Source organism: Empidonax traillii, unplaced genomic scaffold, assembly GCF_003031625.1.
Source record: "Empidonax traillii isolate 1590-97213 ecotype Southwest subspecies unplaced genomic scaffold, ASM303162v1 scaffold37:size1818073, whole genome shotgun sequence".
In the NCBI taxonomy this organism is placed as follows: Eukaryota; Metazoa; Chordata; class Aves; order Passeriformes; family Tyrannidae; genus Empidonax; species Empidonax traillii.
This window is the reverse complement of record NW_020955230.1, coordinates 931,750-953,206: the sequence shown is the minus strand read 5'-3', so window position 1 is coordinate 953,206 and position 21,457 is coordinate 931,750. Positions and strand designations below refer to the sequence as shown.

At 40.0% G+C, this 21,457-nt stretch overlaps 1 protein-coding gene and 1 non-coding gene across 4 annotated transcripts in view; both read left to right on the top strand.

Moving 5' to 3' along the window:
- Nucleotides 1-5,796: 5,796 nt before the first annotated feature.
- Nucleotides 5,797-5,868, top strand: TRNAH-GUG. Its single transcript has one exon. It is a non-coding gene; the product is annotated as a tRNA-His (tRNA).
- A 5,874-nt stretch (nt 5,869-11,742) lies between these two features.
- The window catches only part of YTHDC2 (YTH domain containing 2), a 28,373-nt gene continuing 18,658 nt past the window's right edge, over nt 11,743-21,457 (top strand). For 2 of the 3 annotated variants that reach the window (XM_027878015.1, XM_027878014.1), the window contains exons 1-7: nt 11,743-11,969; nt 12,620-12,710; nt 13,088-13,284; nt 14,913-15,112; nt 16,323-16,489; nt 18,756-18,858; nt 20,086-20,242. In XM_027878015.1, the coding sequence (XP_027733816.1) occupies nt 11,792-11,969; nt 12,620-12,710; nt 13,088-13,284; nt 14,913-15,112; nt 16,323-16,489; nt 18,756-18,858; nt 20,086-20,242 (1,093 nt within the window). In that variant the 5' untranslated portion in view covers nt 11,743-11,791. Of the gene's footprint in view, nt 11,970-12,084; nt 12,125-12,619; nt 12,711-13,087; nt 13,285-14,912; nt 15,113-16,322; nt 16,490-18,755; nt 18,859-20,085; nt 20,243-21,457 lie in introns of those variants that run through there. The other variant, XM_027878016.1, reaches the window with a different exon arrangement.

Here is a 21,457-nt window from a genome sequence, read left to right as displayed (position 1 = left end):
GGTTTCTTACACCATCACCCTATGATAATCGGGTCAAGTAAGTTTTTCCTAACCTATTTCTGTATTTGAAAAAAACCCTTTGTTATTAAGGACACGCATGTCTCTCACAGTATCAGATATTATCCTTCTTCTATTACTCAAGTCTTTGAAGACATCTAGTTCATCCCACAAAACATCTTGATCTTCCTTGCTGCCGACAGTGACTCATGAATATATAAAGTCAGCAAAGTTATCTTACTTCTCTCGTTCCACAGTCTCTTTCAAGTATATTAACTGATGGCAATAGTTCTAATTGTCAATATTTATTGCTTCTTGATTAAGTAAGTCATTACAAGGAAAAGAGTCCCTCTGGCATTTTATTAACTAAAACTACTTGCAAGTGCAAGCATGAGTATATGCTCACTCTTGCATTCTCTCAGTCTGCAGTCTTCCAAATTAGGTTGCTTATATTAGTTCTTCCTGGATGATCAGGGCACTGGGGTATGGAGCCAACACACTTCCATGCTCTTTCTAGGCAATGGGAACAGATAACACTTAACTGTCCTTTCAGATGTTCCACCTTGTGACCTACAATGGTCTTAGTCTTAGCAAGTGCTTTTTCTCAGTCCTATGCAGGATGTTGCTCATGTGTGATACCAGTTGTTTACTGCAGCTGTTTGTTTACACTGAAGATTGGATGAGCTGTGCAGTCACAAGACCATTTTTTTCAGACAGATCCCATAGACTTGCTTTTCAACATCACACAAGAATTCTTGCACACATTCTGCAAATATAGCACTCATTGGTTCTTATTAAGAATTAAAATTCTTAACCACAGGGAGTTGGACTCGATGTATTCTTATGGATTCCTTTCAGCTTCAGATATTCAATGATTCTGTGATTCTATACAGAGCCCTAAAACTGTGTTTCCTGGTAAAGCCACCAATACCAATATAGCAAGGTTAGATTCAAAACACAGTAATAAGGATCTCCAAGAACAACCTTCCTCCAGCCTGATGCTGTCTGCAAAGCCTCATAGTTAGCCAGTTCTTATCTTTTTATTTAATTTCTCACTTCTTTTCTAATCTAGATAAATATCCCAGCTAGCGCTTAATCTTTTGTTCTCATCTTACCCATATGCTTCATGCAGTAACTTTCTTTTCAGATCAGGAATTCATCCATTCCTTACATTCTCCCTCCTCATTGCCTAATGATATTTTTGAGTTGGTTGTTTATACCTTAAGTTTTTCATGATATCTTTTCTGTTTCCGGAGATCAGTTGCAGTTAAATTTTTGCATCTTCAAGGCAAGTCCCAAGAAAACCTGGTACGGTGATTTCTAACTTACCTTAAAAACAAATTGCTCATACCAGTTCCTCCTACCTGATAGGGACAGATATCCTGGCTGTGGTATAGCGTCCTAGACAGTAAAACCAGCTGAGCTTGCTGGCTTGTGTTGTGATCCCCATCTAATTTTTAAAAAAGATGTATCACATCAGGTGGAAAGCAACACTCTAAGCTGTTCCCCACATTCCCGTACCTGCTATGAATTATGTAGCAGTTCATTCCTGAAGCCAAAAATGTGAATTTCAGATGGCAAAAAATCATTTAAAACACAGAACATGCCATGCAGCAGAAAGTACAATTCTTTCTGAAGTGCATCCTCACTATCCCTTCTGGGAGGGGTATGTGGTGCCTAGAAAATTATGAAGAGAGAACAAGGAAGGATGTCAAGGAGTGAGACCTCCATAGTGCTGTAAAAAGAAGATCTCAGAAAATAGGCTTGATATTTTTCAAAAGCAGAGAGTTTGTAAGTTTTCTGTTTGAAACTGTGGATTTTAACTCTCAGTCTGTAGGCTTTTTGTTTGTTCATCTCTTTAGTTAAATGAATCTGTAATTTTTTCAATATTAAACTATATTTGACAATATAAACTTTCCATAATGGCCCAATTTCCAAAAATAAATATATACCAGATAGATAATGCAAAAATTACTAACAATGCTGTAGTAGTACTAGCTGCACTTTTTCTCCAACATTTATATACCAAAATTTATATTCCCAATGGGTAGGAGACAGCTCTTTTGCAGAGATGTTGGACTTCTAAGACTTTCCACCAAGTCAACAGGAGATTTAAGTTTATGTGATCTCTGTCAGTCAAGTCTATGTCAAGTTGGGTGTGGAACAATAGAAAAAGAAAACCATTGTACACTGCTCAAAATTTGACCATAGACAGTTTTGCAGAAGGAAAGAGTTAAAGTGAGTCTACATAAAAAGATGCCAAATGACCAAAATCAATTGACCAAAGAAGAGAAAAATTTTGTGCTACATAGCTTTCACCCATAGCACTTTCAACTTAACCTCCTTCAAAACCAAGAAACAAAACAAGCAGTAAATTAAGTTTTCGAGCAGGAAGTTTTCATTTGGCAACATTCCTTTGAGCAAAGTAGCCAGGGTGTGCAATGCAGAACTTTCTCAGTATCAGGAGTCCAATTTGCCTAGAATACCATCCCTTCCCATTTCCTACATCCTGCATCCAACCGTTTTCCACTTGTGCCAAATACACTTTCTTAAGAGTTCCCTGTTGCTCTGTGAGGTTCTTGGGTAACAGACATTTCACTGTAAACTCACTGACACATTGTCACCCAACACTTAGGGGATAGACAAGTTCTCTTAGGGAAATTGACAGAGTGATGATAGTATTACATCACAGTTACAATTAAAGCTTTATTTTCTGCTGCGATTGGCATAGAATAGAGTTTATTAGAATGGCACAGGATTTTTACAAAAAGAATCAACCTGTTACAATCTATAAGCAGCACAATAGCGAATTTATAAAACAATGTGACTTATAATTTTTAATCACCTGGACTCTCTGCAGATATGTACTGGGTCATATCCCAGTACATGGTTCACTGTATCAGTATTGCAATGAAAATCTAGACTCAAAAACCATAGAATACAAATAACTTAATGTCATGGGTTAAAGTGGCTGAATTTTTGGTAATAGGAGGCCATAGAAATCATTTTGATTAGAAGTTACTAGAAGCTTTTGCTGTTCTATGAAAAAGCCTATGATAGCCAGCTTCAGGATGGACTTCTTATTACTAGCTAATGATATTCGCTTCTGCGATAACATTTAAGAACGCAGGAAGAGAAGGTTTGTTACGCAGAAGAAATTCCAGCTCAGAGGAAAGCAGAAGAGAACATGAGATAACAATGTAGACTCCAAGGTCAGTGTAGCAGGAGTGGGGAGGAAGAGGCCCGGGAAGGCCTCCCTGTCCCCCTCCAGCAGGGGAAAGACTGAAAGCTGAGACCTCTGCTGCCTGTGGAAGACTGCTGGGGAGCAGAGACCTTCCTCTGCAACTCATGAAGGAGTCCATGGGGGAGCAGAAGACTGCATGAAGAGGCTGTAACCCCGTGGGAGGCCTAAGATGAAATGAAGTTTTGCTGGAAACCTGTGTCCCATGGTAAACCTACACTGGAGCAAGTTGTCTCGGGTAAGACTTGTGGCCCTGTGGGGGATCTATGCTGATGCAGCTCATTCAAGACCCAAGGGACAGCAGATTTTGGAAGAACTGTGGCCCGAGGGATGGAACCACACTGCAGAAGTCTACCAAAAACTGTCTCCCATGGGAGGGACCCCACAGGAAACAACGGAAGGACTCAAAGCCATTACCCACTGTAACCATTGTGAATGACTATGGTGAAGCAAGTTGTCCCCTTGCAGTCCATGGAGACCATCAGAGCACAGAGGGAGAGACATCTCTGTGCCTAATGGAAAAGTGAACCCCCAGGACACTGAATTGGAAAGAGTTCCTAAGAGATGGATTTAAACAGTGGCAGAAGCAGCCACTGGCTGTGACTTTCCCCCTTTTCTCATCTCCCTGCACAGCTGAGGGAAGGGGGGAGTGGAAGGAAGGTGTTGTGTTTTAAGACTGCTTTATTCTTTTACTCTTTAATTCTTATTTTGTTAGCAATAAATTTACCTTTTAGTTTAGGTTTGTTAGCAATAAATTTAGGTTCTATTCACTTTGAGTCTATTTGCCTATGAAAATTAATTAGTAAGCAAGTCTCCCAGTTCTTATCTGTACTCAGAAATTCTCTACCTTTTTTTTCCCCTCTCCTCTGAGAACAGCAGGGCGGGGAGGAGGGAGGAAAGCAGTGTTCAATAAGCGTTTAAAATCCAGCCAAGGTCAAAACCACAACACTTAGTCCTCAGAAGAAGCAGAATGTTGTGAAGATGTCCCTGGCCAGAGAGTCTGGGGTCCAGCAGCAGCTCCCATCCAAGTTCCCCACTTAGGACTTGTTACTTCTTGATTTTATGGACACTGTTCTGGGTGCTGTTACATTTTCCTGCCACCACTACTGGGCTGGTGACCTTCAAGGGCAGCAAGGAAGGCACCAAGAAACCTTGAGGCTCATAGGGAGGGGAAAAAGAAATCCATTTGCACAGGACCTTCAGGGCCTGATAACAAGGGAAAAGGAAAGAATCTGTGACCCCCTCAGGCACAGAGAATGGCTGCCTGCCCTGTAAGATTGTGTGAGTTATGCTGACCACATTACCACGTCTTGGGAGCAGAAAGTATTGCTCACATCCTCATACAAAAATGGTGCAGTCTGGAAGGCTATTTAGCTGATTTAAGCCAATTTTCTAAGTACCATTTTTAGCTGTACTTGCTAGTTAGGCCCCAGATTACTCTCAGGGGCTAGTGATGGGACAGTAACGTTTTGCCTTTGCCTCAGCCAATAAACACAGAAATAGGGCAAGAGGAAGAAGTAGCTTCATATTTTTTTAATACATTTCAGCATATAGGCCATAGTTACATATAGGGAACATTTTAAGAGTTACCAATTACCTAGTTACTCAGACAAGGATAGAGTGACAACAGAAAAATAAGAATATAGCAGTAACAACTGGAGGTTGTGCCAAGTATGGCATACTCAGACCTGATTTTTCAAAATCCCTGAGTTCCTATGTCTGAGGCACTGTTATCTTTATTGGCTATATTTGCTGTATTCTCTGATATAAAATAGAAACACAGAATCTTCTGAGTTGGAAGGGACCCACAAGGATCATTGAGTCCAACTCTTGCATGAATGGCTCATATGGGGATTGAAGCCATGACTTTGGCGTCATTAGCACCATGTTATTTCTGCCAAACTCCAGGAAGAAGTAAATGCCAGTCATTAGGAACACTTTACAAATATTAAAGAAAACAGTTTGGGATTAAAGCAATTAGTAAAATGCAACCATTTAACCATTCTGCTTTATTTTTTTATTTTAAGTTTTGTGGAAATATCAGTTTCTGTGGAAGTTTTGCACATCTATTTTATGAGCACAAGATTTTTTTCTCATAGAATCATAGAATCATTAAGGTTGGAAAAGACCTCCAAGTTCATTGAGTTCAACCTTTGACCAAACACCACCTTATCAACTTGCTTTAAGATAAGTGGTGGAACGAGCTATTCTAACTGCTGCCACTGCTTGGGTGTTCAGATTGAAGATTTTGACTACACAAGGATCAAAAGCAATGCCTGGTGGTATCAAAGGAGAGATTATCCTTTATTTTAGTAAGTTTCATATAAAGACCATCTCTGTTTATTAATCTTCACCATAATAAAATTGAAAGTAAGAGTTACATAATGTGAGTTTAAATTACTATAATTTAAAATATCATAATACAGAAGAAAGTGCATCTGCTACCAACAGAGCCATGGTTTAGAATCATACAATGAACTGGGTTGGAAAAGACTGCCAAGATCATCAAGTCCAATCCTTGATCCAACACTGCCTGGTTACTAGATCATGGCAGGGAGCCCCTGGTGGTGAAGTGGTTAAAGCACAGCGCTGTGAACGCTGAGACCCGGGTTCGAGTCCCGGTCAGGGCCCCTCCCCGGGCAGATGGAGCTTGTTAACCCGTAAGGCAATCCATCTATGTCCTGAGGACCTCGCTGCCACCGTCCAAGCGTGCTTGGCCCCGGCAGATGAACCTCAGGATTAAAGGGCAGGCTCAGTTCTGCGCACACTGTGTCTCACCTAAAAAATCCAATGCGCAGGCTGGAAGGTGTAAAGACCTTCCCCGGTTCTTCGTTCGCGAAGAGACTGGCCATACATACTAGATCATGGCACTAAGTGCCACATCCAATCTCATCTTAAAAACCTCCAGGGACAGTGAATCCACCACCTCTCTGGGCAGGCCATTCCAATACCTGATCACTCTCTCTGGAAAGAACTTCTTTCTAATATCCAGCCTAAACCTCCCCTGGCAGAGCTTAAGCCCGTGCCCTCTTGTCCTATTGCTGATTGCCCAGGATAAGAGACCGACCCCCACTTGGCTACAGCCTCCTCTCAGGGAGTTGCAGAGAGTAATGAGGTCACCCCTGAGCCTCCTCTTCTCCAGACTATACAAGCTCCCCTCAGCTCCCTCAGCCTCTCCTCATAGAATTGTGCTCAAGTCCCTTCACCAGCCCAGTTGCTCTTCTCTGGATCTGCTCCAGCACCTCAATATCCTTCCTGAACTGAGGGGCCCAGAACTGGACACAGCACTCCAGGGGTGGCCTCACCAGTGCTGAGTACAGGGGAAGAATCACTGCCCTGCTCCTGCTGGCCACACTGTTCCTGATCCAGGCCAGGATGCCATTGGCCTTCTTGGCCACCTGGGCACACTGCTGGCTCATCTTCAGCTTCAATCCAGACTCCCAGGTCCCTTTCTGCCTGGCTGCTCTCCAGCCACTCTGTGTCCAGCCTGTAGCGCTGCAAGGGCTTGTTGTGGCCAAAGTGCAGGACCCAGCACTTGGCCTTGTTGAACCTCATCCCACTGGAATCAGACCATCTCTCCAGCTTGTCCAGGTCCCTCTGAAGAGTCCTCCTGCTTTCCAGATCAATACTCCCCCCCAACTTGGTGTCATCTGCAAATTTGCTGATGGTGGACTCAATCCCCTCATCCAGATCATCAATAAATATATTAAACAGGACTCGGCCCAGCACTGATCCCTGGGATCCCACTGGTGACCGGCCACCAGTTGGATGCAGCCCCGTTCACCAGCACTCTCTGGGCCTGGACCTCCAGCCAGTTCTTAACCCAGCCCAGCCATGGGCTGCAGCTTTTTCAGGAGTATATTATGGGAGACAGTGTCAAAGGCTTTCCTGAAGTCCAGGTAGACACATCCACAGCCTTCCCCTCATCCACCAGGCAGGTCACCAGATCACAAAAGGAGATCAGGTTGGTCAGACAGGACCTGCCCTTCCTAAACCCGTGCTGGTTGGGAAATTTTAGCCAGGAAATTGCTAGTTAAATCCTTATCAAAATTCTGATTCTGAAGTCACTCTATTACCCTTCTTACATTACTTCCTTTAGGTCCACCTCACATCACAGACCTATGATTTCAAGCTCCAGTTAGAAATGTAAGTCTTGTGCAGACTTCACTGTGGAAGTCTTATTAAACAGAGCTGGTTGAAAGCTCTTTAAACAGTATATTCAAAAGAAAATAAGTTCTTTTGTGAAATTCTTTTGCATTTTTTGTGATATTCTTCCTTCCTGCTCCAAAGGGTGATCTGCAAAACTGAGATATTTTATCTAAGATTGAAAATACTTTCATTTAGATAAAATAAAAATGCCAATTCTGAGGAGCTTGCTATTCATTCTGCACCTTTATAAATGCTCAACCACCTTGTAAAACCATTCTGTTCTAAAAACTGTACTTTTTCTCACTGTTAGTGAATATAAAGAGAACAGGTTTGTCCCTTTTCCCAAGAATATTCTAAACTACTCCACACAGATTTCTAGTTCTGGATCTTGCATATGGATCCACAATTTGGAGAAAAGGTTAGAAGTTAATTTCCTGCATTTCTTACATATATATGTAAAAAAAGAGATTGAATATTTTCACTATTTTTTATCAAATATATTCTTTGAAGCTGAATTTCTGTTAACTACTTTGACTGAAAAAAATAGGGACCCTTGGAAAGATAACTGGCCTATTTGTAGACTGCGACTGTAACCTTGATAACTTTTTTTTCTGCAGGCTACTGATAGCTGTGATAGTTAAACATGTTCTGTGCTCCAGAAAATTTCTGCAACACAGATATAATTTTGGTCAAAATATTTCAGTGAAACAGTGTTCTAATAGGAAGTTACATTCTGGATAAACAAATCTCTCAAGGGAACATACTGGTTCCACTCAGTCCCAGTTTCAGCAAAAACATAAGCACATGAATCACAGGTACGAAATCTTTCTGTCTTCAGTCTACCTCCTCAAGCTTATAAGGCATGGGATTCCTGCAGTTTTCCTGCTGCCTTTATATCGTGTTCTAGACATAGTAAGATCTCTTAGTATAGAACCGTTCCACTCTCCCTCCTGCCCTCTGTAATTTGCTCACCTTTGAAATGACAGCTGCTCATTTTAGGAGTGAGGAGGAGTAGAGATACTTATAAGAAAAACTATGGCATATTTGACCCTGTTGGGAATCGTGTCCTTCCCAGCCCTCATTCCAGATATATTACTGAACTCTCTGGATGCCTTGGACTCAACTAAAGGGTTGCAGTTTTACCCTGAAAGTTCAACAGCCCAGCCTCTGGACTCCTCCAAGTGGAAACTGGGAGAGGTTGTTCTACAATGACAGAGTAAATTGGAGATCTGTGGAACCTTCAACATCAGTATTTATGGAGTTTCCAAGTTCCCTGGGATATAACAAAGAGACCAATGTATAATACTGCTCACCTTTTGCTGTTGCTGTGGTAGATTTCTGGGGTAAATTATTAAGCATGCAAGGTTTGTGCCATATTGAAAGTAATTTTGGATTACAGTTGTTACAGGGATGTTATTTGAGGTAACATACAAATTGCCAATAAGGTCAGTGAGGTGTCTATACAGACAATACACTCTCTCTCCGAGGCCTCTTACTGCTCTTGTCCTGAAACCCTCAGTAAGGAAATGTTTTGGCAGTGAATGATGTCAGGGAAAAAAATTAGCGTCACTTGTAAAAGACTGGGATGAATAACAGAATTGGTTCAATAAATCCCTAACAGAGGTGTGTGAATTGGATTTTCTAGAGTTAATAAGATACAAACTATGATTAAAACTTATTCTCGACATGTAGAATTTTTTTAAGACTTTCCTTTACATAATAAAGACTGTGAGCTCATACTAGAGCCTTTCTGTACAGCTGAATAGGAATAGGATTTCTATCTTCTACTCTGCTGCCAATTTTCATTAAACTTTAAGGAATGTGGCATCTGAGTCTTTCACCTTCTCCTTCATTTTTGGTTTAAACAGTTCAAAATGGTCAAAATTATGTAAGGAAGGACTTAGAAAACAGAAATAAATCTTGTGCTCTTTCATTAACCTGATCTTGAAGCTCACCAGTGGTCCTTGCATCATATTTCAAGAGCTAACAAGTCTTAAAACACTTAAAATCTTAAAAAAAAACCCCAAACAACCCCCAAAAAATACTATTTTGCAGCTAAATCTGACACAATCTAACACAGCTAGTACTTAACAGATAATGTTGTTTCGTAAACTTCTTCTTCTCTTATTAATGTCATCTTTTGCAGAATTCTAGAGTATTTGCAAGAGAGAAAACATTCTGCAGAGTAAAAAGAATTCAGCAAAACCTGCCGCATAATAAAAGTGCCTCTGGGGAGGGTAAAATAAGAATGCCTAATTGTATTTGAACATGCAGATGTATTTTTGCATAAAACTCTGCTGCCTTTTAATGCTTGTCATAAAAAAATATACAGGCATTTGGACACATGGTGATAGCAGGAAATAACCTGAATGGAAAAAAAATTAGGCCTGATATTATTTGCTTTGAGTGAACCTTAGCCAAAAGGTTTTTCTGAGCCTAATCATGAAAAAGGATTTTTTAAAGACTTACAGGTTGTTAATTCTAAGACAATCCAGAGACAGTAATTTTTATTAACAGAATATGTACAAGAATCTGTATAAACTTCCATGTTAAAGAAACAGAGAAAAAAGTATTCATATATATGTTTTCCAGAATGAACTGCTGTATGTCCTTTTTGTACTCCTATGTCTAATATGGGCCTGAGCTGGCTGGGTGCTGAATGCTAGGCTGGGTGAAAATCTACCTGAATGGTGACTCCTCATATGTATCAGCAGTTTAGGAAGAACGATCTCTGTTTGAAGAGATTTTAGTTGTATTTTATGTGAAAATGTATAGCAGACGGATAGTTTAAATAATGCTCAGTGTGTCTGCACTCCACTCATCTTTACAATATGTTAAATTCAAACAGTCTTAGTTTACTAAATCAGGCTTCCCTGTATTTCACTAATGAGTACCTGGTTTAAACTCCTGGAGAGAGATTAATGCTTAGTGTATTGCTACTAATAGTGTTACATTAGCTGTGAATTCAGCTTTACTTTCCAGCAGCAGTATATAAAGATGATTATTTCTGCATATCTTCACTGTGTGCTCAGACTCATGTCCTTTTATTTGAGTACTACGCTTTCCTGGCTTTTCACACTCTATAGCATCACGGAGTCAACAAAGCAGTGAAATAAACAAGCCATGTACTAAGACATCTGTTATGCTGGATGCACTCAGGTTTGATCGCACCTAGTCCTATAGATGAGACTTTTACCTAGTTGTTATCTCTGTGTGCTGCTGTATGCACAAGATTGCAAACTGAGATCAGAATTGGACCTGAGCAATCATTTTTCATAATTACATGGGTTTTTTTCTGCAGGAAGGTAAGACAATGCTGTCAAGAGACAGAAACTGGTAACAGATCTGGGTTCATAATTAAAGATGACTGATGTGACTCTTTCAAATGAATTATGAGCTGTCATTTATTACTGTTAAAGAAGGAAGTTAAGAGAAATCCTCACCTTGTTCCGCTATCTTAATTTTTAATAATAAATGTGATGTTCTCTGAGGTGACAGTACTGAATGTCACATAAGCAACTAGAAGGAACCAGCATTAAGTACTTTGGTTGAAAATGGATAGGTAGGTACCTGGATTAAAAACCAGAAAATTTTAAGAGTTACCATAGAACAAAAGCAATCCTTCAGCTCCAGTGCCACTTCTCAGGGCAGAACTATGCTGAAGTGAGCTTTGTACACAGCTTTGGTAGAGGTCTCTTAAAAGGTATTTGTCAGCCAGCTATTATCAGTGATATCTATCTTCTATTTATTTGATATTCTCCATTTAAGTTCACAGTTGTTTGTTCTTCTTCCAAGTATTCTCCTTCTGACTTGAATGATGTTTCCCAAGTAGCAACCTTCAATATTGAGTCCTGCGTCATGCCCAAGTTGTGGGTTGTTTTTCTTTCTCACGTTCTCAGCACCGAACCAAAGGTCAGGAAGAGGCGATCCCAAAGGTTTTCAGCCAAAACGTTATTTACTGACCTAAAGAACACCCAAGACACCCACAGATCCCGCATGGCAACAGACGGCTGAACACCTTTCCTTTGGGAGTGCTAGTTGGAAAAACTACCACATTTTACAAAACCGGGGGCAAGTAATACTCTAGAGTGAAGAGGCTGAGGGCTGCGATAAGCTTTGCCACAGCTAGGTTTAATGTCTTTCAATTCAATCACAATAACTGAAGACCGAATAATACCAAGCGCCACTTTCCAAGCGACGGCCATTCACACTTTAACAGCCTAATGGGGGGGGGGGGGGGGGGGGGGGGAAGGGAATTTCCTTCCGTGTAGGAGGCGATTCCGGCTGTAGGTGACCCCGCGCACGCCCCGCCTCCCCCGTCTCCCCCCAAGTCGAGGGAGACTTCCCATACCCCCCGACCTGTCGCCTTCAGGCTGTGTCGGCGACACGGGCGGTGTCGCGGCCATGTCGCGACACAGGAGGGTGCCGCGGCGACAGCTCGGCGGGGCCGCGGGGGGCTCGGCTGCGGCGGCGGGCGCGGTGCGGGCCCGGGGCGAGGGGCTGAGGGACGTCCGCGTGGACGAGGAGGTGGAGATGGCGGTGCAGCTCGCCCTGGAGCGGTTCCGCAGCGGGGAGGAGGCGGGTGCGCTGCACTGCCCGGGCCGGGAACGCGCGGCGCGGCTTCGGGAAGGGCATTGCCAGGAGTTCCAGGGAGGGAGGGGATACTGTCCCGGTTCTCGGGCCTGGGGAGGCACGTCTGTAGCGCTCTGTCCAGTTCTGGACTCCGCAGTACAAGAGGGACCAGGAGCTCCTGCAGAGGGTCCAGTGGAGGGCAACAAAGATGATGAGCGGTTTGGAGCATCTCTTGGAGAGACAGATGTGGGAGGTGTGCCTGTTTAGTCTGGAAAAGAGAAAACGGGCAGGGGATGTCGTTATTACATGTAAATATCTCAAAGGCGGGTACCAAGAGAATGGTCTCAGACTCTTTTTAAGTGGTGCGCAGCAAGGAGCAGTAGCCATAGAGTAAAACACAAGAAATTCCGTCTCAACATGAGGGAGAAGCTCTTTCCACTGAGGGTGGCAGAAAGGGTAGAATGTCTCTCTGGAGATGTTCTGGACCCATCTGGACATGTTCCTGTGTCACCTGCTCCAGGTGACCCTGCTTTGGCAAGAGGGTTGGACTGTGTGATCTCTAAGAGGTGTCTTCTAACCCTCACGGTCCTCTGATTCCATAACATCAAGATAATATGTCAACAATATTGCCTGCTGCATTTTTTTTTTTTTTTATTCTAGAGATGGAATTTCCTTCTAGTTTCACTAGTACTGAAAGAGCATTTGTTCACCAGCTCTGTCAGTCTCTTGGACTGGTATCTAAAAGTAAAGGGTAAGTTGGAGTATCAATTTTTTTTTTTTTTTTTTTGGTGCACATTTAGAGAATTTCATGACTAGTGTTAAAATGATCCACGTTTCCAGAATGTCCTGCATTGTTGCAGGGAATACTTCTAGAGAAAAAAGTTTTAAAAGTCAGCATAAAAATAAGTATCTTTGTGCTTTCCTACTTAAAAAAACTTCTGACTTGCTAGTTTGGATAGCTTGTGTCTATACTGTTTTGTGGATTTCATAATTCCATAAAAAAGTCTTCTCACCATGATCTGCTTTGTTTTTTCCAAAGGTTTTGCATAGAGCCTCATACCTCATAAGAATTAACCTAGACTAGGTTGCTTATTCATAAAATACTTTTTTATTTTTTTCCCCTCCCAGAAAAGGAGCAAATCGATACCTGACTGTAAGGAAAAAGGATGTATCAGAACTAACACATGCAATAATGACTTGTGACTTGGCTCTCCGTACAAAACAGGCAGTTCGGAGTTTAATTCAGAGTTTTCCCGTCACAAATAAAGAACGCACAGAACTTCTGCCGAAGACAGAGCGAGGAAACACATGTGCTGTTGAATCTGGTATGGTCTGCGTGTCTTGTGATAGGGACTTGTCAATCAACAGCACTTGAAAAAACAGCTTACAACCCAAGTACAAAACATACCCCTTTCTGTTCTGTCTTCTTGCTTGTCCTGACACCCTTCCCTCTAAACAAACACCTTAATTTTCTTTTAATGGTTAAAACAAGGTCTTTTATAGCTGGCGGTGTGAGGAACTTGGGCAGTCATATCACCCACTTTGTGATGTCTACCTTGTGCTGAGTTAATTTAGATTCTTTGAGCCAAATCTTTTTGGAAATACATTTCTGAAATGTAGGTTCTTATAAGTTCCATGAGGTGAGGTTGAAGAGTCAGGTGTTACTGTGACTCTGTCAGAACATCGTTATGAGAAAATGAGGTTGACTGTTTTCCATATAGAAATTCGTGTTCTTGATAAAACAAGAAATCTGTTTTTTGTTTCTTCATCTTATAAAATAGATTTGGTCCCTAAGAGACTACTGTCCAGACTTTTTAATTTCTAGAAGAGAGAAGAGTTCACTGGACGACAAACTTCTGATATGTTTTTGGTTATTTGGGTTTTTTTTAGACAATGCTTTAAACAACATTATTGGTTTAACAGTTTTGAGTGTAAGAGTTTTGTTTCTGTGTGCAAACCTTTGTGTGTTTCATTGAATGTTTCTGATTTCTGATGCTTTAAGTGCTTCCTTTGCTATTTCTTCAGTTGTTTCAGTTCTTTGATAGGATGGTTTATTGAACAGAGGGGAGGTATAATAAATGTACTGAAACACAATTCCTTAAGAATGTCGGCTATAAACTAGTGAACAGTGTAAAATTTATCTCTCTCTAACGTATTTTTGGTTCTTGTAATGTATTGGTCTGCGTTTGTCTTGGTAAGACAGAGCTTGCAATTTACTATATGAATCTGTTAATCATATTAAATGTGTATAATTGAGTTTTACAGTAAGCTTTTCATTCTTTTGGAAAATAATTTTCAAGGAGTTATGGAATAACATTTGCAATGCTGAATTTGAAGTAGCCTTCTCAGAAGATATGCAGGTTCTTTGGCTACTTACACATTGCTTTCTAATACATCACACTGTGCTCTAGGTACAGCATGATTCCACTGGTGTTATCGAAGACAAATCTTGGACTAGAGCATTAAGTTATGTAAGACTGTCTGAAAGGAGGTCATGAAAGACCAGGGAGGATGTGAAATAAGACATATGAATCACAGTAAAGTTAACTTTTTGTCAGAAAACATGCTTAGAATAGCTTAAAGGTTTAATTCTGTAGTGGATATTTGTAGGCAAACTGTGCAGATGTGTGTGTTTGCAGATAAAACAGCTGAGAAAATATACCAGGGTGCTTTTCCATGGTTTAGTTTCTCTTCTTGGTTTTTGAAGCCTTTTTTGACTTGAAAAAAATGCTTTGGGATAGTCCATTTTTTGTTCAAAAATTTATGAAAGCAGTAACTCATTTGAAAAATATTTATTTCAAGCACCATCACAGGACATGTTGTTATGAATATGACTTCTAAATGTGTGATAAGTTTGACACTTTACCCACAGGAATGCATATAAAGTCAGGAATGTTAATTTTCAAGTAGAATTTTTAAGCAGAGTTTTAGTCACCTTCCATTCTCTTCACAGACAACAAAGAAGTGAACAAGACAAGTGGACGACTTAATGATGGTATCCCCCAGGTTCCAGTGAAAAGAGGGGAATCAGAGTTTGATTCCTTCAGGCAGTCATTACCAGTTTTTGAAAAACAGGAGGAAATTGTCAAAATAATAAAGGACAATAAAATTGTTTTGGTTATTGGAGAGACTGGATCAGGAAAAACTACTCAAGTATGTTTATTTAATGAAATAAAAAAGATAACAGTATTTATACAAAAGTAACACCAGTTTTGTAATATTTGTAATAAGGGATTTCTTTATGCTAGTTTTAAGGTTTGTTTTCCTATATGATCAAAAATCTTGTGCTCCAATTCACTTTCTTTGCTTTTTAAATACTAAGCCAGCAGATATGTGCTAAAAGCATAAATGATTCTGAACAGTTTTCTGATAGATACCATTTGTTCATTAAAATAATACAAAAAATTGAAGGGATAGTGGCTGTGAGTTTTGTATACTCCTTTTTCTTCTGAAACTAGTTCTATTCTTAGTATCAAAGTAGTATATTTTTGTGTTAAAATGAAAGATTACCTATAGGGCCTATTTTGTAGATTAATCTGAAGCAGGAAAAAGATGCTTCAACCTTTTTTTTTTTAAACAGATTGTATCAGAAATGTATTTTACTACCTGTGATGGTTCGGACTTGGCTCCTTGCCAAATGCCCAACCCTCCAGTAGTAGCCGCTCTCTTCCCCCCTTTCTACTTCCCCCAGGGCAAAGGCAAAAAACTATGCTAATTGAAGAACCCGAAAACCAAGCTAGTTATATAAAAAATATATTTTATGTATATTACAGTTAAGATGCTATGTACACAGCAAACGGGAATCCAAACACCCCCCCAAGGGATAGGGAAAGGGGAAAAAGGGACAAAAGGAAACAAAAAGGGACACCGAATAGATATGCGCAATCAAACCCGAGAACTAGTAAAGTAACTAGTAAAACAAATCTCACCACGTCCCTTAGAAAGCAGGATTGGCAGACACAGCCAGCACTTTCCAAGCTTCCACGTGGCAGGCCAGTGGATGCTGCAGGCCTCAGCCTTAGATAAGCGAGACCAATGCAGGGACCCACCGTTTCCGAACTTCTGCGGAAGAGAATAGCGAAGGCCTCTCCTCTCTTCTTATTTATACCACGATTTACATAAAAATCGTATGGAATACTGGGAATACTGCCCCTTCCTTGGTTACAAACTGGTCACTAAGGAAGGCCTAGATTAAAACCACCACGCTACCTTACTGCCCCTTCAGGTACATTTGCAGTGATAATACTGTTGTGAATCCCTTTGCAACTTGGGTAATATTGAGGTGCAGTTAAATTGTTTCACCGTGGTAAAAAAGCTATGACTTCCTCAAACTAAAAAATAAATTTGAGGTGCTTCTTTACAGATCCCTCAGTTTATTCTTGACGACTGTTACAAAAATGGAACCCCGTGTCGTGTATTTTGCACTCAGCCAAGACGTTTGGCAGCTGTTGCTGCAGCTGAAAGAGTGGCAGCAGAAAGAAGAGAAAAGATTGGCCAGACAATTGGTTATCAGATCCGACTGGAAAGCAGGTACAAAGGATATCTCTTAAAGTCAGTTGATCTTGTGTTGGTATTGTAAGCCTTGTATAGATTTAAACTACAGTATATTTGAGATACAACCTGTAAAGTCTTCATGTGTAAAGTATAGGTGGGACGTGTTATTGCAGGTAAGGAATGAAGAATGGAAAGGGCAGTTTTGCTCCTGTATTTTGCAGTTTTGGTAGTAAGTTGTCTTATAGAATTGAATTGCAAGTGCTTTCCACTAATTTCTTCTAGGGAGAGTGTGTGTGTCTAGATCCTTGTCTTATTTTCAAATCAGGTCTACACTTTCCTCTTTGTTTCTTCTCTTTCCCCATCCCCCCTCTATTTCTAACATGCGGATCCACAAGTTCTGCAAGTTTTTAAGGTAGGTATGAAGTCAAGCACGGGGACATAAACGGAAAACCAACAAAATTGGAAAGTGAATGATGATGTTGAGCATTGTTTACCAATCTAATTTGGGTTAAATTTACTCTGTTTCAGCTCTTGTGTTTGAAGCATGAAATGATATAAAAGAGATTTCTATGTCACCAGATGAATTTGTTCTTAAAGCAGAGTGGGAATAGATCGAAGACTGAAGATTGTTTAGGGTTTTTACATTCTTTGAACTGTGTATCTAGTGGGATTTTCAGGAAGGGGCAGCAGCTGGGATATGAGTGAGAAGAAGATGGCAGAAGGTAAAAAGCTGGTTATGTTGCTTACATGGGTGAAGATAATACATAACCGATGAAAATTAGTGCACTTCAGCAACAAAGCCAAGTTATAAGTTTGAATATGCATATGAAATCTCACAAGGCTATTAAGGGATTAAAAGAGCTACTAAAGGTAAATTGCAAATAAGGTGAATGATTACTGAGTGGAAGTGTTGTGCTGGCAGAAGAAAGCAAAGTGTAAATCAGATTAAAATGGAAGAATTACTGGAAGCAGTGTGGAAAATCTAGCTTAAGAAGAATCAGTAAATTTGCTCTAGACAAAGACTAAAAGGGAAATAAGACATTATTTCCATTCTGAGCCAAAAAAAAAAAAAATCTGGAGTGGAGGTATTTAGAGGTGTTTACAGTAACACAGAAGTCTAATTTTTTAAGTTTTATTAACTGTTAGTAATGACTATTTCTTGGAGGCTACTGAAGAAGACAGAAGGGTAGAGATGTATAGAGAAAGTAGAGCATTGCTATCTTGTATGAGTTCCTTGAATTTAACATGTATGAATTCAATATGTAGGAGAATTTTCGAAAGGAGGGATTAATTCCAAACTTGGAAAGAAATACAAGAAGTATGGAATGACATCTGGTGAGCTCATGTCTTCCAGAAAAGAGCTGTAGACAGCACAAAGGAAGTTTTCAGTTCCTTTAGGATTGCAGTACTGGAGAAATTAGTGACAATTGCTGCTTTTACTGGCACAGCTAACTGATATGGGTGAAGGGCTCATGGAGGACTATCTTCCATGGGAGGGAGCCCATGCTGGCACAGGCAAAGAGTGTGAGACCTCCCCATGAGGAGGAAGGAGCAGCAGAGACAGCGTGTGATGAAGTGAATGCAGCCCCCATTCCCTGTGCTCGTGTGCCTTAGGGGACAGGAGGCAGAGCAAACTGGGAGTGAAGAAGGCCTGTGAAGAAAGGAGAGGTGGGGGAATGGTGTTGGAAGATTTGGTTCTATTTCTCATTATTCTAGTCTGATTTAGTTGTTTATAAACTAAACTAATTTCCTTAAGCCGAGTCTGGTTTGCCCATGACAGTAGTTGGTGACTGGTGTCTCCTTGTCCTTATCTTGACCCCGTGAGTCTTTCACTGTATTTTCTCTCCCCTGCCCAGCTGATGAGAGGAGGGTAGAGTGTCTTTGGTTGCATCCAGCTGGGGTCGGACTACCACATGTAGGCTTGGTTATATCCAAGCGTATGTTAAGAAACTGGAATCTGTTTTTCCAAAGCAGTTCACATTTGATTTTCTAGTGAGTGGAAAGATGTGGAGAGGTTCTCAAGGTTCTGTTTTACTTACTTATTTGTTTATTGAAATTTTAATCTCATTTTTTCAGTTAATCCATTATCTGAAGTTTTGGAGCATAAACACTAAGAATCCTTAGGAATGTCTTGGAATAGGCATAGTTTATAAATGAGTGGTCTGTATGAATTCTTTGGTGAGAGAATTGTAATTCCTCTTAGGTGAACAGCTCTTCAACACTTCAGTTTTCAAGCCATGGAAAGCTAGCAGCCTTTAAGTGGTGCAGAAAACCTGAGTTGTCTTTCTGAACTGTTCCGTAGGGTTTCTCCAAAGACACTGGTAACGTTTTGCACTAATGACATGCTGCTTCGCACACTGATGGCAGGAGACAGTACCTTGTCAACTGTGACACATGTTATTGTGGTAAGGACCCTGCTGTCTTCCGTGTGGGGTGGAGCAGTATATGTTACTTGCTTATTGGGAGATGAGGTCCTCATTCTTCTGTCAATTTTTGGAGCATCTTATGTGTTCTTGTGTGGTAGAATCTGAATTGGCTTCAAGGACTTACCGATTCTTTACTGTAGCATGCATGTTTTTATGGGTTTTGGCACTTTTTTGTGTGTTTTGTTTTTTCCTGTAAAAGTCTCTTATTTAGGTTCATGCCAATAATTAATTGTGGAATTATGATGTGATTCAGGATGACAGACATCTAAATTTTTCTGAACTTCCTCTGTCAGCAGAAAAGCCCGAGGGAGGCTTATATAGATGTGGTTCAATGTGAGCATGTCCGAATTTCTGTTGTCATGTATTTTTTTTAGCAATACCAGGTTTGCAGTCCATTTGTTTTCTCAATGTTTTCAAGGTAACATGCAGTCTGTTTTCTAGCAGATTATCTGCTAGAAGTGTGCTCCTTTATGTTTATGTGAATATTCCTATTGTGGAACTTGGTAAGTCAGTGGGATCAGAATGTTTACCACAGTATTAACTTCTCCACTGCTGAAGACAGAAAAATCATGGTAATTTTATGTACCTGCCTGTTTATCGAAGTGAAAAAATCCCATGAGAATGACTCATACATTCCGAACTTCACTTTACAGATCTTTCATTTGAGTCCCTGTTTCATAATATAAAAGGAAACAGAAGAATGACAAAGATGATTAATCAGTCATGTGCCTTAATTGATGATAAGCTTTTTGCATGACTGTCTAAGCAGGCTATCTTTTTTTTTTTCTATGTGTTATCATATATTTCTTTAAATGCTCATTAGTTGTGAAATGAGAATTCATTAAAATAATATTTGTAGGATTTGTGGTTTATGGCATATTCTTGACAGTGAGGTTCAAATACAAGAATTAGATAAGTTTCTGACATTCGTTTTGACCTCTGAAGTTAAGGTGTATTTGACTTGTGCATTGCAGTGTGCTCTGCTCTGCTCCCTTTATAAAAGCTTTTGAAATACATTTTTACTTATGGATGCTTTAAAAAAAATCCTTTCTTAGACTAGACCTACACATTTTTGTGCCTCTGTAATGTCACACTAATTATGTATGTTAGTTTTTTAAAAGAAGTTCCTTTTTGTCAAAAGCTACGTTCTTTAATATGTAATGTTTATCTGTTGGTTTTGGTTGTGTTTTTTTCCTTTTGTTATAGGATGAAGTACATGAAAGGGATAGATTCAGTGACTTCTTGTTAATAAAACTGAGAGATGTATTGCAAAACCAGAATAGTTTGAGATTAATTATTTCTAGTGCTGCTCTAGATGCAAATCTTTTTATTAGGTATTTTGGAAGTTGCCCCGTCATAAACAGTGAGTATATATTTTACCTCCTACATCCAAGTAGACCTGCCGTAAGACTCATAGATCTTACTGATCTGTAGCAGACTAGTCTGAGTAAAGCCACATGATGAATACATTGAGAGTTACACCAATGCTTGTTCTTTGTGTATTTAATTTCCCTTATTTTTTAACTATTTCCACCTAATTCAGAGAGAAGAAGTACTCTTATCATTGAGTTCTGTAAATAGAGGTGTGTCCTGGCTCCCTCCATGTTCAATTCAAGAAGCAGGAAGAGGTTGTTTAAGTGCTGGTCTCTATGGTGACATAGGCCCTAGGATCTACAACAATGTGTTACATATTAATATATTCCAGCAGGTTGTAGTTCTTCAGGCCTCATAGACATTCTTAGTGATTACTGGATAAAACACAGATAACTGTACATGTTCACTTCAGAAATACAGTCCTAGGCAAATTGGGGTTCCATATATAATAACATGGTTCTTGATTTTAAAGGAAAGTCCTAGCAGTTCATCTAGATAAATATTCAGGAAAGACATGCAGTTTCTGTTAATTTATGTTCAGAGTCAGGAACCTGCAGTTAAGTTACACTCAGATGCAAAGAAAAATTATCATTATTGCTGTTTTAATTTCATTTAACAGATCTTTAGTATAGGCAGGGTGTGTAGGAGACGTGGGGTTTTTTATGGGTTTGTTTTCACTTTCCCACTCTCCTGACTTGCAGGTTTTCTGCGTGGGTCACCTCCTTAGCACCTTGCAGTCCTCTTTCTTTTTCAACAGTGGTGTCCAAATGTGTTTTGAAAAGAAGCTTTAAGAGAAATCCTTTATTTGCCAATCAAATAGACTGTCTTCATGTCAGCCATTTTTAAAGAATATTAAGTTTTAGGAGATGGATGGGATCACTTTTTTGGAGTCTTGTCTACAAATCATTATTTTAGTGAATGTTTGTGAGAAAGAAATCTTTTTTCTTTTTATAGGTAGAAGTGTTTATTTCTAGTTCCCAGTTCTGAGTTTCTGCACAGTAAAATAATGCTTGAAGCTTTTTGGAGGCAGGAATCTGGAAATTACACATGATTTCAGTGTTTTCCAAAATTTTTTTTTGCAAGGGGAAGCCTCAGTTGTAATTGTTGTGTGGCTTTCAGTTTACTCTTTTTGCCGCTTCCTGTTCTTTTAGACCAATGTGTTTGTTTCGGAAATTCTGATGGCAGTCTCCCCAGTAGTTACACT